We start from the raw sequence: 16,372 nt of genomic DNA, 5'->3' as shown, positions 1-16,372 counted from the left end.
GAGAGGATATCTATTTATGAGAATTGGAATTTTATGGATATTATATTTAGAATTAAACGTTAATATAATTTTTATATTAATTAATTTTTCATCAAAATATAATATTTTATTTAGAATTTTTTAATCAAATACTAATCAAATTAGTACGAGGAGAAATAAACAAAGGCAAAAGGAAACAAATAGCCACTCAGCACAAAACCATGGACCAATAATTGAGAGAAAAACAATATGAGTTCTTTCAAGTAGTAATCAATTCGATGTTGTTTAAATAAAAAATTAAGTTCGAGTTTTTGTTGTATGTAAAAAGATTATGTTAAAAAATTCAACCATCAAAATTAAATATACAATACAAATCGATTTAAATTAATTAAAACTAAATTTTATAATAAAGAGAGAGAAAATAATTGAGATGAAAACAAACAAGTAGAGCTCCAATGGCAGACGTACAGCACAACAAGACACCTCACCAAACCCCTCCCAAAATATCTTCCGACCAAACTATTTTAAAAATCAAAGCTTTCAACCAAAATATTATAATAATTTAAAGTCGAACAATCCACCGCCATTATCTTATTATTTTTTTATTCTATTTTTATTTTATATTTTTTTTAATCTTCCGACTTCAACACGTTGAAAGGCTAACAAAACCTAGGTGCCTGCCTTGTCCCTTATCTTTTAATTTAATTAAGCCTCTTTTTAATCGTTATTGTTATTATATATGCATATATGTATGCATATATGTATGATGTCTCATGTCTAGATGGAGTTATCATGCATAGTGACATGACATAGGAGTCTGCGAGACGAGGAAAATATCATGCCAAGTCATCAGCATTCTTAAGTGAACGAACACCCTTGTAAAGATCTCTCTCTCACTCTCACTCTCTCTCTCTAAATCTCTATCTCTCCCTCACACACACCAAAAGCTGTACCACTCCTTCAAATTTTCCAAAAAATTAGATATTTTCTCCTTTTAATTTACTGTCACATTTGTCTAAAACAGAGCGTTAAATCTAAATTAATTCCGGGAAAAACAGAAACTCAGGTATTTACTGACTTTCCAAGTTTGGAAATTTTCATTCTGTTTATGCATTTTTACAATATTTTTAGAATTGATCTTGGGATCTATCTTAGTTTTTCTTTTTGTTGATTTAGTGTGCTATTCATTAATCTTTTTCATTTTTATCTTAAAATAACAATTGGCTTTTGCCTTATTTTCTTCTATTATTTGTAAAGTTTGAGGATTTTATTCTTTTTTAAGTACTAACCATCAAGTTCTTGTTTTTATCTGAATCTTTAGGTAGGTGTATCGTATAGACGATGTTATTAGCTTTCGTATTAATCCATGTTCAATTGATTTTATTTTATTCATATTTTCAAAATAAAATATTATGTATATATTTTAAAAATCTGTTTATTGTTTTTCACTTTCTGTATAGTTGCGGAATCTGAATATGAGGTAAACTATAGTTGTATTGCAAGGCTTTAGATAGTTAAAAGCTGAAACTTTCAGGAGACTAATATAATTTTGTAAAATTCCAGTCCTTTTTAGAGAGAGATGCAATAGTTTCTCTTGTTGAAATTTTCTACAAGTTAAATTATTTTGTATTTTCTTATATTGACATATATATTTGTGGGAATATGAGGGTTGCACAGGGTTGTGATGTTGAATTACGAAATCTTGATTCTTGACTGGTAGCTGTTGCAGAGTGGAAAAGCATAGGTTCTGGTGATTGATTCAAAAGAGTACCTTTGGAGGTTACGTCTTGTTTAGTCTAAATGGCTAATCCATCTAAGAGGTGGATTGATGGTCTTCAATTTTCATCACTGTTCTGGTCACCACCACAAGACCCTCAAGAAAGAAAGGTATGGCGTCGTCCTCATCCTGTGCACGAACCTTTCTGGATTATTAGATACTTTTTGCATCTTTAAATCATTTTAATCGCCTCCTTGGTTTACCTGAAAACTTAATTAGTGAAATAGGTTGCAGAATTTGAATATGTTACTGGATGTTAGCTATAGTAGATATTGAGTGGAACATGCGTTCTGATATGGTACAATTTGAAGCAAAGAGAGGAAAGTTAGTTTCCTATGTCTGCAAGGAAGAAAGCCCGTTTGCAATCTCGCTTATTCTTATTAGATTTTTAAAAGATATATTTAAGTGAAATTGCATACTATTTAGAACAAATATGAATCTGAATTCTGAAATGAGAAGATAAGCTCTGTCTATTACTACTTTAATTCATAGGAAAGTTTGCTGCTTAAAATTCCTGGCATGGTTGAGGCAGATACTCGAGTCGTTTTACAAATCTATCACGTGTAAAACATTGTATTTGCATTCAGATGTGGTTTGAGTTGGGTCATTTGGTGTCCAGATTATTGGCTTCTCAAGTTTATCCTGGTTGGACATGTCTAAAAGCTATACATCATGTTATCATTTCAAGATTCTTGTAGACCTCTTAACTAGGATAAAAGTTCATTTTGGAGATAGTGATCTATCGAACAAGGAATATACCTTGAAATAGAAGTTGAAGGATTGTGATAGTGGTATTTAAAGAGTATGATAGAATTGGCTTTACAGTTGGAAGAGGTTGACTATCTATGAATATTTTTGCTATATAAAGGTTTTTTGAAATGTACTTGAGGGATCATTACAAAGTTCATGTACATAAAACGTCATTTTGGTTGAATCAATCACTTGAAAACAAGCAAGAATGTGTTTTTAAATTGTGTTGATCAATCCATGTCTTTCTACTCCTTTCAATTTACATGTTTATCTCTTGCTAATATAAGTTCATATGCTTTATTATGTTCCCCTTTGTTTAGATTCAAATTATTTCTTATGTTGAGTATTTCGGGCAATTTACATCAGAACAGTTCCCTGAGGATATTGCTGAGGTATGTTTGTTTTGTACAGCCATTTCACCCTTGCTGACTGTGAAGGAAAATATGCTTAACTAATTTGTTTAGTATCAATTTTTCAACGGAGGAAGTGTTTGATGGTTAAGGATTTATATATCTAACAGAATTTTGTTGTTCTTGTAATAGCTTATTCGCAGCCACTATCCATCGAAGGAGCAACGCCTTTTTGATGACGTTCTTGGTACTAGCTCTTTCTTCTTCTGCACTATTGTACAATCCATAATGATTAAACCTTTAAATTAATATACTTAAAAGATATTACTTATGGTATGTGATTGAGAATGATCGATACTTTAAAACGATTGGTTTGCAGCAACTTTTGTCCTTCATCATCCAGAACATGGGCATGCAAGTTTTTCATTCAACAAAGAAGATATTTGCTTCACAAACTGCTTTTTATTTTTTTCCTCCTATTTTTCCTTTTATATATTAGATTTGCAATGCTCTTTTTATCTACTTTTTTTCTCCCCACCAAATAAGGAATCATTGAGACTGACCAAGAACATGTCTATTGCATTTGTCTTTTTTCACAGAATGAGTATTCTGAACAGTGGGCTCTAGCATGTGGAGAGATCTTGCGAATTCTGACTCATTACAACCGCCCGATATAATGAAACCACAAAATAGTGAACCAGATAGGAGCCATAGCAGCAGCCAAGCCACGACAAGTGAACCCGTAGATGGGGAACCTTCCTTTCATAAACCTTTGATGCAACAGGAGAGGAAGCCTTTAAGACCTTTGTCTCCTTGGATTACTGATATATTGCTTGCAGCACCTTTGGGTATCAGAAGTGATTACTTCCGTTGGTGAGTGCCTTTTACTATAGTTTTATATTTTCCTTTCCTTTGGTGAGTGCCTTCTCGATTTTTGAAAATATTTTTGAACTCTTTCTTAATTTTATAGTGCAAGTGATGGGTGTGTTTGAGCCTCTTAGGTTATTAAAAGTAAGGAAAAGAGTAAGAAAATTTGCTCTTTTTTTATGAGGATAAAATATAAAAGAAATTATATTTAACAAAATTATGTTATAAATTTTTTAAGACTATTTACATGCCGGTATCTTTTTTCAGACACTTTTTATCGAGAATCCAAAAGTTTCAGCAAATAGCAAGTGTGACAGTTAGACACATACTGATATGAGATACCTGTACCAGAGTCCATGAAACATAGCCAATAAGTTGCCAGTTCATTCTGGTAAATTTCTGTTGTGATGATTTATGCTCCAAAAAATTGAAGAAGGCATGTTGAAAGTTAACAAATATTTCTTATGAGAATTGTTGGTATATCCTTAGTCTGCAATTATTACAACAACTCCACTGTCACAAATGCTTGGAACAGGTTAATCATTGGAATTATCCCAAGGATTTGTTGAGAAAGAATCATTTTTTTTGCGGATAGGAGCTGCTAATTTCACTTTTCATATTTTTTTTCAACCAGGATATAATCAAACCACTTGTTTATTATATTTTAAAACACGGATGTTGGGTGACTTTGTTGATTTAAATTTTTTGTTTACTGGTAGATACATATATACAGATAAGCATCTTGGATACATTCCCATTGTCTACCTTGGCTTTCTTTCCCTTTTGTCGATGCTACTGGTTGTTCACATTTTATAGCATGTATTGCATTTCACAAGCACTATGATTGGTTCCAAATGTGAGCATTTCTCTTAGGACTGGTGTGTAGGTAAATGTGAGCATTTCTCTTAGGACTGGTGTGTAGGTCTTCTACTTTCTCCTCTACGCTTTTTGCCGAGGCTTGAATAGTGGGCAGAGGACTTTTATTTGCTCATCTACAGAAGATGTGCTTTTGAGTTTTAAGGTCACTCCTAAGTAATTACATAGTAGTTGAATTTATCATATAACTGTCATCGACTTAGTTCCCTTGTGTGATTCATCCTATGAGTAGACCTCACCGCCTAGAACTCTATGTGCCTATTTCTGAAGCTGACTTGGATTAAATGTTAACAGGTGCAGTGGTGTTATGGGCAAATATGCAGCTGGGGACCTCAAGCCACCTACTACTGGTTAGTTTGATATTTTGTGCTCGAGTATATGACATGATTATAACGCTGATGTGACCTTTAAGATGAAGTTTGTTTTTAAAATATTAAAAAAGATTTTATCATAATAGACTAAACAAATATATGAGCAATAGATGAAGGTATCAGTAAATAAGTCGAGCCTTCAATTATTAAGTTGAAAAAGTTCTAACAGATTGAATAATTAGAAGAGATAGAAATACCAGATTAAGGCAAAACATAAAAGTAATACACACTTCTCTGCGTATCATACATATCACATATATATGTTGCGAAAATCATCAATAAGAACAAGAACTATGGATGTTTAATAGCTATGGCCAATCAAAATTTGGGTATAAGTGATGGGATATATCTCTCACTTCTTAATCGATCAAATATTACTTTACTGCAACTGATTTTATGTACTATATTCGTGGAGGGGTTCATCTAAAGAAATCCGTTTTCTAGAGAATATGTGGTTTAGAAAATTCTTTCAAGGCAGAAGGGATTATATTCACTTTTTCATAAGGATTGATTTGCATGTGACCGGTTGATAAGTTGAAAAATTTTGTTCTCTTTTTGTTGGCAGTAAATACATTGATGCCAAGCCGGGCAACATTCTGTTGTAAACTGACTCGAAATAATTTTTTTTTTGTTCCAGTAGAAAAACTTGTGCAAGGAAAGCTTATTTTGATGTGCTTATTGCTTAGTAGGGTCTTGTTTATGCTAATTTTTATTTGTGAACTGTGTATCATTCTCTTCATGTTCCCTCTTTTAAATTTAGTCGGGTCTTACGTTACTGTCTATATGCAGAGATTTTTACGCAGGGATTTATTTGCAGGGATTACTTTTCATTACAGACGCGAATATAAAGACTGCATATGAAGGCTGTTCAACTATGTATTTATTTATTTATACATGCATTGCATTTTATCTTTATTCTTAATTTTCTAACTGCCGGAGGTCTTCCACGGAAGCTGCTCTCAACTAGGGGTGTAAACGAGCCGAGTCGAGCTCGAGTATTGTCGAGCTCGACTCGAACTCGAAAACTTTAAATGTAGGCTCGGCTCGACTCGAAAACTTGAGAGCCTAAAATTTTCAAACTTGACTCGAACTCGAAAGGTAATATTGAAACTCGACTCGAACTCAAAAAGGCTCGAACTCAAAAAAAATTCAAGAGCTCGATTGAAGCTCGAGACTCGAGCTCGATTTTGAGCTCGATTCAAGCTCGAACTTGATTCAAACTCGAACTCAAACTCGAATTTGAGCTCGATTCAAGCTCGAACTTAAACTCGAATTTAAACTTACAAAAATCTTATATTACATTCAAAATATATAAATAATTTTCCCTTCAAGCTAGATTCTCTTTACATCAAAACCCAAATTAAATTAAAACACTAGTCCCCACGTAAAGCACGACAACCAAGCAGCAACGCCCATACCTTGTTGCCCAAGCACCACCCATGAGCAGACAAAGGCTCGGCTCCCCATCCAGCCACCCATGCTCCTACTTGAAGAACACCAGCAGCTAATTAATTGAGCTGCATTGGTCTTGCCAATTCCAGCACCCCAAGCAAGACCCACATCGTGCCCATATCTGCCCATGCCTTGCTCTACAAGACCCCGTGCCATACTGTCGGCCACGAAGAGGAGATCTATGCACTGTTCGTACCATCCATGCTCAGGGGGACGGAAACCAGAATCAACAACAGAAAAAAATCAACAGCAAATAGGGGCATCAACGATTAGCAAGAAAACACTTGCTCGGTTCTTTGGGGATACGGCTTAAAAGAAGTGAAAGGAATAAGCTATGTTTTACCTTTGTGTTCCATATTTCTGATAGGTGAGCACAAAGACTAGGGTGAAGATCATGTGTGATGAAAAACTCAAATCACCACAACCATATACTGCAGCTTGAGGAACTGCAAAAGTTTGACAAGCAATAGATCAAAAATAATTAATAAGTAAACACATTCATATATTTAAAGGCGCTAAACTGAATAATACAATAAAATAAGAATACATACAATTAATTAAGATGACTTCTAGCACATTACTTGGTTTTGGCAACCTGGCAATCTTTGAACCTGCAAAAAACATGTTTGACAAATGGTCTTAAAATCAAATTTCATTCTTATATTATTCTCAGAAAAAAATGTTCAACACAGATAATTTCAACTATATACCTCTCGGCAATGATAATATGGTCCAACAAGCCGAGTAGAATAAAACATGATGATTCGGAGAAACTGAGGAGCCTGCATCAAATAAATAAACAAATATAACAAAGTGTAAGTAAAATACTTGGAATATGCTAAAGGTTGCATGATTTATCAAAAACCATCAAATTTGAAAGTATTTGAACAACTCAACATCGAGTTCAGTTTTAGTAAAAAGGTGATTTATGAAAATGGTGATTCAAGTTGATAGACACCTTTGGTTACGAATAAAAGAATAAAAGAGCTCATCAGCCTTTTTGTAATTGAAATCTATTTAAGAATAAAAGAGCTCAGCAGAGTGAATTACTAGACAGAGAACGAGGACAATTATTCATCTAATATGTAATAGGAGAAACCACCTATGTTTCAGTTGATTCTCATTTAACCACAGTAGCATACATTGGATTAATATGATGGAAGGAAGAACCCCGAGCAAGGCCGTACATCAGGTGCATTCATAAAAAAACACTAAGCACTGATACTCACAACTAAATACGCTAGCACCCTGCATCAAACCAGAACTGTATTGATCTTTTTACTCTTGAAGATGAAAGGATAGAAAGTCCACTGCAAATAGCAATATAGAAGTGAGAACTGGAAAATTGAAAGATTCTAACAGAACATAAATAAAAGGACGGTATTATCATGTATTAAAAATGTAAGAACTGAATAAACTAACGGAATTTTTTTGGGGGGGGTAACCAACTGCAGAATAACCTTACCGAGACAAATGATAAAAAAACAAAAGAGAACACTATCTCACTGATGTAGGCTTTATCTTTGCCTGAACTCCTAAATTTATAAGAAAATAAAATGAGACTGCATTTCACCAAATAATAAATACATAATAGATACAAGCAAAGAGCAAAAGTTAAATAATCTTGTTTTACTGGAAGAAGAAAGTATCCAATATCCTGAAGTGATGGACTGGCTGATGTAAATAATGAATTCCATGGGCAGCTAGACCATGAATGTACTGCAGAGTGTAAATGAACATTTCAGAGCCAAACAAAAGCAACAACCTACGAAATTTCAAGTTCTAAAATGATACTACTAGATTAAGCATACTTCAATTTAGAAGATGTAAACACTAAACAAGGTTGGATGACCCCAAAAAACTTTTGAGAAGCGATGTAAAATAACATACCAGTTTAGGTCATTGCTAAAGCAATTTTATCCATATGAACCATGAATCATGATAGAGATTTATCTTATGCTAAAAGCATAAGCTTTATTAATCCAAGTATAAGAAACCAGGATCACTACAGTTCATCAGATCCTACTTCTTTTTCATAAAAACAAGCATCTTCATTAAACTCTAATGCTTGCTTGCCCACTACACATCCACTGTTAAAAAAGTTTTTTTCCTTTCAATTTTTAGGAAAAAAAGTAAACATTTGAAATTATTCAAGAAAACTAGATATTGCTAATAGAAACTGTGTTTAATTTGAATAAAGATGATAAACAAAATGGAACCTGAAAAATGAGACCGGCAAGAACGTATTTCCAACAGTCTAGAAGAAGATTGATCTCTGTAGTTGTCTCCGCACAAATTCTTTTCCACAACTAGAAGAACAACAATCCAAAAATCAAATCAAAATCCCTAAATAGTTTCCCAATTCTAGAATAGTAAACTAGAAAACAAACACACACCTTTGAAGCTTCGCGACCAATGTAAAGCATCATCTCGTTGTCGTATTACAACCAGTTCCATAGTACTTCAAAACTTAGCAGTTAAGTTCAGCATTTGTTTAAATTATAAACTGCCATTTCCTTCCTCCAATAACCTAGCTTGAAATCTACCCATAACTGAAAATGCCACCTCCTTTATTGATTCTTCAAGCGATCAAACACCGACCACCCCAAGATCAAGAAGGCGAAAGCAAGGAAGACAACGAAAAAGTAAGAGGAAAGGCTTTGTTTGGGTTGCTAGTGACGGGGAGAGGGTTCTGTTTTCATGGTGGCTGTGGGTTTTAAGAGGGTCACGGCGGCGGTCGAAGTGTAGAACTCCGTTGAAGAAAGGCGAGAGGAGCGGCAGTTGCGGCATTGTTTTCTGGTTTGCGTGAGAATGAGAGGGGGAGAGTTGGAATGAATATTTAGTTTAGGTTTATTTTAATTTAGGTTCTAAACCCTAATTAATTTTGGGGTTAATTTTCGTTTAGCCACCGTAACCTTAGGGTAAATTAGCTTTAAGCTCTCTAGATTTATGTGTTTTTGTACAAAAGAGTCCCTCAATTGTTTAAATATTAGCTTAAATTAGTCCTCACATTTAGGTTTTTCTTAATTTAGTCCATGTTTAGGATTGTTTTCTTTAATTAGTTGTGTGTATTTATTTTGCATGTTGATATGTTTATGTATAAGTATGTGAATTATTTATTTATGAGTCACATAACATCATTTTGCATAATTTGTATGTTACCTTCATGTGCATAACTTAAACCCTAAACCCTAGCCTTAACACATAAACTCTAAACCCTAAATCTTAAATGCTATCACTTAAATCCTAAACCCTAAACTCTAAACCTTAAATCATATCACATAAACTCTAAACCATAAATCCTAAACTATAAACCATAAATCCTAAACTATAAACCCTAAATCCTAAACCTTGTCACATAATTAGTTATGAGGTAAGTACAATATAATATCTTAATATTAAATGCTCAAATCATTGATATTTATGATATTTGAACCCAAAACATCAAAATATAACAACAATTTAAAAAATTAGTTATTACAAATATTATCATTAGAAATATATTAAATATTTGTCATTAGATAAATATTTTTTTATTAATTTAAAATAAATATAAGAATATTTATTCAAAAATAATTTTTAACCATTTTCAATTTAAGATTATTTATTCATCAATAATTTATTTTTAATATATTTTTAATAATGTAATTTTAAAAAATCTAAAATTATAATATAACATTTTTTTCGAGCTGCTCACGAGCTTTTCGAGTCTAGTATCGAGTAGCTCGTTTCGGCTCGTTAAGAACTCGAGTCGAGTTCGAGCTCGTGTCGAGTTCATTCGATCCGAGTATTTATCGAGCCAAGATCGAGTCGACCTCGAGTAGCTCGCGATCTGTCTCGTCTCATTTACAGCCCTACTCTCAACCATGTGTTGGGGGCAACCTACTACCCTACCTCTCCCTTACCCCATTACATATGGAATAGGGTTTGTTGTTGTCGTTGTTGTATATTTCGTGCCTTATTTTGTTACCTTGAGGCTTAAGGCATAAGTAAGCGTTCATTGTGTGGTAAAATTATCATGGGAATGTCATAGTGGCCTTACTAGTTACTGTCTTGTTATGATGTTTCCCATTTAATAATTTGATGAGGGAATACTGAAATAGGCCCGTAATTAGTGAATGCGTGTGTGTATGTATATCAAGATAAGAAAATAAAAATGGCCTTAAGTGATTTTTTTCCTAACCACAAATAATAAGATATTTTAGACCTGAGGACTCGTCACTTGACCACCATTTTCCACAGCTTCTTCTCGTGGATCTGGAAAGAATCCTCAGCTCATGCCATCAACTCCAAGATGGGCTGTTGCAAATGGTGCCGGTGTCATTTTAAGTGTATATAATGAAGAGGTTGCACGCTATGAGACTGCTAGTTTAACGGCTGCTGCAGTCCCTGCTCTTCTACTTTCTCCCCCAACAACAGCTTTGGATGAGCATCTAGTTGCTGGGTTACCAGCTCTTGAACCATATGCACGTTTGTTTCATCAGTAAATTGTTTAACCTTTTCTCTTGAACAACATTGCTCAAAGGTTTTCATTCTATACTACACATTTTTCCTTGTGCCCTGTGAACCAAGCAAAGCACTTCCAAATTTATATCAGAAATGTGGATTTTTGAGTAATAGTTTCTTTGTGTTCTTTTGAGAAGGGGGGGGGGAGGGGTTAGGTTACATGGAAAATGCAGTGTTAGCATGCTGTTGTATATATCTTCCTACCCAAATTGCCTTGAACGTGGTTTCTTAAAAAACCTTTTTGACTTCTTAACATTTAAACTTTAGGAATTTTCTGTAATACAAAGTCCTGATATTCTTAAAGCAAATATGTACCACAAAGTACATCTATTATGGATGTAGAAAAATATGATATGTTTGAAAGTAATTTGTTAGAAATTTGTTGGGATGTTTCAAAATGCAATGGAAAAAGTCTGATGTTTTTTTTTCCTTCCAATTTTTTCATTTCTCCTTCTCAGGTAGTATGCTATTGAAACTCCAAGTGCCACCCAAAGACTTCTTCTTGGAATTTTAGAAGCACCACCATCGTGGGCTCGAGATGCACTTGATGCTGCCGTGTAGCTTGTGGAACTCCTTCGGGCTGCTGAAGATTATGCAACTGGTATAAGGGTGAGTTAAATGCTTTTCACTGCATGTATTTGAATACAAATTGACACTTTCCGGCATCAAACTTGAAATTCATGTGGACCTCACCTTTATTATCTTGAATTTTTTCAATCCGTAATTGTGAGATACTAAAGGAAGTTCTGAATTTAGCTTAGTGAACGTGCAAAATTTGTCAACATAGATTGTTCAACTACATGCTAAACAGAATTACGTGAAGGTGCTGGCTAATCCTTATGAGATTAATATGAATAAGAAGGATATGGTCCTTAATAACAAAAATTGGTGGTTGTATCAAGGACTTGGAATTAAATCTCGTCTTTCTAAATGTTTTTGGGAGTTTCCATTGAAACCCCGTTGTTAGCCCAGTCATTAGAAATTGAAAGGAAAATTTATATTAGCAGATCAGAGTTTCTCCATATTTATTCTTGGCATTTCAGTCTTGAAAATGGGTTTTCGTCTCTAATGAAAATACTTGTGAAAATGGGTTGAATAGGTATTTCTAGATGCATGTGAGCTACGTTGTGTGCATCAATTATTCATGAAAGTGTTTTCATTAGAGGTGGCTTCATTCATATAATTATATGTTGAAGTTAAATTTAAGATGTCAAATATGGCTGTTGCTTGGATCCAACTTAAAAGCTGTTTGATGTGGATTTAGACACTACCATGAGTATGTCTTACAAGAAACTCTTAACGTACCCAATACGTGTTAGCTCCTGTTTACAGTTTTGAAGCCCATTGGTCTTAAACACCTATGGCATAGACACTTTAATCTGATGGTATTTTTGGTGTGCTATCGGTCAATGTGGTGGTGTAACCCTTAGACCCGGTCTAAACGTTAGACCCAAAGCTAAGCAGTCACATGTCCCATTCAGAGATTCATTTACATTTAAAACAACTTATAAATCATTAGATATAATACAAAACAAATATCAATAATACAAATATATCCAAAACGATAGCAAAATACATGTCATCAAACACAACTGGAAAACATATAGAGATATATGTTCGTACAAAATAAAGTAGTTGATCTTCCCTGATTCCAAATCTGCTAGCTTACGGTCTGTTGTTATCTTAAAAAGGTTAAAATTTACAGAATGGGCTAAAAAGCCCAGTGTGCTCCAAACAGTGTATAAAAACATATGGATATAATCTTTCAATAAAATCGGTTTTGCAACATGTTTTTTTTATATTAAAAACATAAACACTACCCCCATCCTTTCACAATATGTTTGTGTAGGTTCCCCAGAACCATACACCCCGCACAACCAGTAAGACCATGAGCACACAGTCGAGGAGCCGTAAATAATCTTCCTCCAACAATATTTCCCCCCAATGATAGTAATGAACATGAATGTATTTGAGTAAAACAATGAATAATCCTTAAAAACATAAGAATGTTTCAAGCTTGAAAACCATAAGCATAATTATAGAAATAAAAAATCAAATCAGTAATGTATGGTAATTCAGATGTTGGGTAATCAGTATTCAGAAATTGGTATAAAATACCGTAATCAGAAAATCATATCATACACATGCGGTAAATCAGATATCAGATACACATTTTTCAGACATATATTTTAAAACAGTAATGTAACACTGTCAGGAAATACACCTGTAACAGTCTGAGAAATCGGATAGGGAGCCTACTACTGGGTCTGTCGATCACGTTTTGCTGCAGCGCTAGATCCTACGAATTGGAAAAATCCATATTGAAATCCTAATATAAATAATCTTAATCTTTATTTAAATAATTTACGGAAACTTACGGGTAGTTCTCGTAGTACGCGGTTCGGGCTGATCTGACGAACGGACAACACCGGACCTAATTGATCCCCTCTCAGGTGAAACACGAGTACCTTCATAAAATATTTTATTGAATCAATTCCTTAACCATATCTCAAATAAATAATCAAAAATGCTAAAATACTAAGCCCTTTGGGTTCACAAGCTCGATTATGGGATTTCAGATCAGAATTTGGAAAAACGGACTTCGGAATCAGATTCAGGACGTCGAAAAACATAAAATATAACCTTTCGAAAATTTGAATTCTTGGTCAAAGTCAAAGGGGTTGACTGACAATTTAGAGACTTTCGGGTTTGAATTTGATGAAACTAACCCCAAAAACGGATTCGAGACGTAGAAAAATGTCAGGATAAGTATATTCGAAAAAGGTCAACGGCCGTTTAATGGCCGGTCAATGCTGGTCAAAGGAGGTCAACAAATGATCAACCATTTTTAAAAGAATTTATGAAAATAACACCCTTTCAAAAAATATTTTCGAAAATAGCACCATTTTAAAAATAATTACGAAAATAACACCTTTTAAAAACAATTACAAACACAACACCTTTTTAAAAATAATTACGAAAATAACACCCTTTTAAAACTAAATACGAAAATAGCACCCTTTTAAAAATAACTACAAAACTAACACCCGGTCAACGGTCAACAGTCAACGATCAACGGGTCGGGTCAACGGTCGGGTCGGGTCAGAACCGGTCAAACCGGTTCAGACCGGTCAAACCAGTTTTAATGCTTCTAAACCAGTTTCGAACATCCCTCACGCGCAGTGGCGGCGCGTGTGGGCGCGTGGGACCTCTTCTGGCTTCAGAAAATTCATAGAAAAATTTCTCAAAATTATTTTGAGCGATTTTGAGGCACTTACAAAGCTCGGTTCAAAACTTTGAACGGAGGAGAGCTCAATTTTAACAAATAGGAAACTTTGCCCGCTTCACCTCCACACGTGTCGTTGCCTACGGAGACCAAGGATGACACCGACGAACTTGAAACGTCACAAGGAACACGATGATGTGGGAGGTGTCGAAAACGGAGCAACGATCGACGATGAATTTAATATTTTCTCGGCGGTGGTGCTTAAAAAAACGTCGAGACTCTGACTTGAAATTCACGACGTTTGACAGCGTTTCACTTCAATTGATTTAAGGGGTTTGTTTCTCGCTTGACGACGAACACGATGGTAGTTTCAAAACGACGATCGAAGGTCGAACGACTCGGAATCGGGTTTGGAAGGAGAGGTTGGTGGGGAGGAATTTTAGCAAATTATGCTTATGAATCCCCCCGTAATTCTGATTCAAAGCTTTTAATAGAGTGCATGCCGACACTTTTTGGGTAAATTCAAGGTTTGGTTCCTAAATTTCCTTCAACTCTAAAACAGGCTACAAGTTTTAAAAACTTTCAATTTAGTCCCAAAATTCACCAATTTACATGTTGAGTTAATCGATCGACGAATATAGCCAAGAGGGGGGTGAATTGGTAATTAAAATTTTGGTGGAAGCTTTTGCAGAAAATTGAAAGTAATTGCACAGTGATTTACAGTGGTTCGACTTTCTCAAACAAAGTCTACGTCAACTACCTTAGCTATCCACACTAAGGATTTTCCAACAAATTCACTAATTTGTTCTTTATTTTGAGGCCAAAGAAATAACCTTACAACACCCTCAAGAATATACCCCAATTCTTGAAAACACTCTTTTTCGAAGAGAAGATAACAAATTCGCAAACTTAATGAAAAACCTCACAAGAAAAATGTGTTTGCACAATTCTAGAACAAAGAAAGAACACTCAATAATAAATACAATTGAGCACAACAAGTGTTCTTGAAAGCAAAAATGAATATTGAATGAAATAGGCTTGAAATTGCTCAAACTTGAGGTTTGATGCTTTCTCTTTGATTCTCTCTTCTTTCTTGATAATTGATGTTGATCAATGGCTTCTAAGCTTGTTTAAATACTCCTTCAATTGATTCTGAACGTTGGGGATCATTAATGGAGTCATTAGAGCCGTTATTGTGTGAAAACAATTAATAAAATGGTTGGGAGCGTGGGATGCATCGATGCATACACAAGGTGCATCGGTGCATCAAGTGTAAAATTCAAATATTTTCCCCAAACAAAGGTGCACTAAGTGTGAATCGATGCATTTAATGCAATCGATGTTTTGAATAAGCCTAAGTGCATCGATGCATGGTATGTGCATCGATGCATAAAGTGTATTCGATGTTTTAATTAAAACCAGAGTGCATCGATGCATAAAATACATTCGATGTTTTAATTAAAACCAGAGTGCATCGATGCATGGAGAGTGCATCGATGCATAAAATGCATTCGATGTTTAACTTATTCAATGGTGCATCGATGCATGGATTGGTGCATCGGTACACTCCTTTAAAAATTGATTTTGGGCTTGTTTTTTGTTCAAAATACTGTGAAAATTATTTCAAAAATAGTTTAAGTATAAAACACAATTTTACACATTTAGTAAGGATTAAAATTGATCTTGAAAGACTTGGAGTAATAATTTGATATTCGAGTAATTAATCGAATATACCTTTAGAAAATCATTTGTAAAATCTTAAAAATCATTTATACTTAATTTGTTATATCGAAACATCAAAATGTTTTCAACAATCTCCCCCTTTTTGATATAGCAAAACATTTGTGTAATTTTAAGATTTGTTTAAGAAAATTATTTTTGAAATCAATTTTGAAATTACTCCCCTTTACTATGATACATTTTCTCCCCCTTTTTGTTAAATCAAAAAGACTCTAAAACGGTTTTTTAAACAAGTTTTTGAAAAACATAAGCCAATTGAATTATTATTTTAACATTTAAGTTGCTAAGATCACAAGCAAAAGAGATATTAGCCATTAGTTTCATAATATTCATAACAAATGTGAAATGGTAAATAGGTCATATTGCGACTAATATGTAAATGATGCAAAAAGAAATTTAAACAAACCATAGTTTATAAGTTCTAAAATATCCATCAAACAAATTTAAACATTCAACAACCAAAGTATTAACAATCCAA

At 34.0% G+C, this 16,372-nt stretch overlaps 1 protein-coding gene and 1 pseudogene across 1 annotated transcript; one reads left to right on the top strand and one right to left on the bottom strand.

Moving 5' to 3' along the window:
* The first annotated feature begins 844 nt into the window (after nt 1-844).
* The window catches only part of LOC120160981, a 37,441-nt pseudogene continuing 21,913 nt past the window's right edge, over nt 845-16,372 (top strand).
* On the bottom strand, nt 6,293-7,861 carry LOC120161023 (phosphatidylinositol:ceramide inositolphosphotransferase 1-like). The gene is made up of 4 exons (XM_039171329.1): nt 7,652-7,861; nt 7,133-7,204; nt 6,974-7,033; nt 6,293-6,868 (listed from the first exon to the last, which is right to left on the bottom strand). Exons 1-4 carry the CDS (start codon nt 7,674-7,676, stop codon nt 6,762-6,764), a joined length of 264 nt encoding a protein of 87 aa, XP_039027260.1. The 5' UTR covers nt 7,677-7,861; the 3' UTR covers nt 6,293-6,761.

The sequence above is a fragment of the Hibiscus syriacus genome, unplaced genomic scaffold, assembly GCF_006381635.1.
Source record: "Hibiscus syriacus cultivar Baekdansim isolate YM2019G1 unplaced genomic scaffold, ASM638163v2 tig00002878_pilon, whole genome shotgun sequence".
Taxonomy (NCBI): Eukaryota; Viridiplantae; Streptophyta; class Magnoliopsida; order Malvales; family Malvaceae; genus Hibiscus; species Hibiscus syriacus.
This window is presented reverse-complemented; position numbering and strand designations above follow the sequence as displayed.

Excerpts from the sequence above, each read along its gene's own strand:
- LOC120161023 (XM_039171329.1), bottom strand. The coding sequence starts at position 7,676 with ATGCAGGGTGCTAGCGTATTTAGTT. Across the intron at positions 7,205-7,651 it reads GGGTGCTAGCGTATTTAGTT|GCTCCTCAGTTTCTCCGAAT; the intron begins GTGAGTATCAGT and ends TATTTGATGCAG. Across the intron at positions 7,034-7,132 it reads CATATTATCATTGCCGAGAG|GTTCAAAGATTGCCAGGTTG; the intron begins GTATATAGTTGA and ends TGTTTTTTGCAG.